The sequence below is a fragment of the Meleagris gallopavo genome, unplaced genomic scaffold (genome assembly GCF_000146605.3).
Source record: "Meleagris gallopavo isolate NT-WF06-2002-E0010 breed Aviagen turkey brand Nicholas breeding stock unplaced genomic scaffold, Turkey_5.1 ChrUn_random_7180001949692, whole genome shotgun sequence".
NCBI classification, from domain to species: Eukaryota; Metazoa; Chordata; class Aves; order Galliformes; family Phasianidae; genus Meleagris; species Meleagris gallopavo.
In genome coordinates, this window is record NW_011211111.1 from 3,220 (window position 1) to 3,634 (window position 415).

At 48.9% G+C, this 415-nt stretch overlaps 1 protein-coding gene across 1 annotated transcript in view; it reads right to left on the reverse strand.

Annotated features, from left to right (window-relative positions):
* Positions 1-210, reverse strand: part of LOC104916861 (carnitine O-acetyltransferase-like) — a gene marked incomplete at its 3' end in the record, with an annotated part of 3,423 nt that extends 3,213 nt beyond the window's left edge. The window contains exon 1 of the mRNA XM_019611574.1: positions 187-210. Coding sequence (XP_019467119.1) covers positions 187-210 — 24 coding nt within the window. The remainder of the gene's footprint in view (positions 1-186) is intronic.
* Positions 211-415: the final 205 nt, after the last annotated feature.

Sequence of the window (415 nt, forward strand, 5' to 3'; positions counted from 1 at the left end):
CCAGTTGTAGAGGCTAAGGAAGCCCCGCCCCTCTAGAAACTAAAACACGAAGTCCTGCATCCACAAGAGCTCAAAGCAGGAAGTCCCGCCCACTCGTAAGACAAAGGAAATCTTGCTTCTGCAGGAAATAAATCAGAAAATCCCACCCCAGAGAAGCTAAAAGAGGAAGTCCCACCTCATACAGACGTAACACAGGAAGTCCCGCCCCATAGAGACTAAAAGAAAGTCCTATCCCATACAGACTAAAACAGGAAGTCCCACCTCATAGAAACTGACAGGAAGTCCTGCCCCATAGAAACCAACACAGGAAATCCCATCGCACAGACTAAAACAGGAAGTCCCGCCCCTTCCAATCCCTAAGTGAGGTAAGCAGGAAATCCCACTCCCCTGTTCCTTCACTTAGACGATCCACATC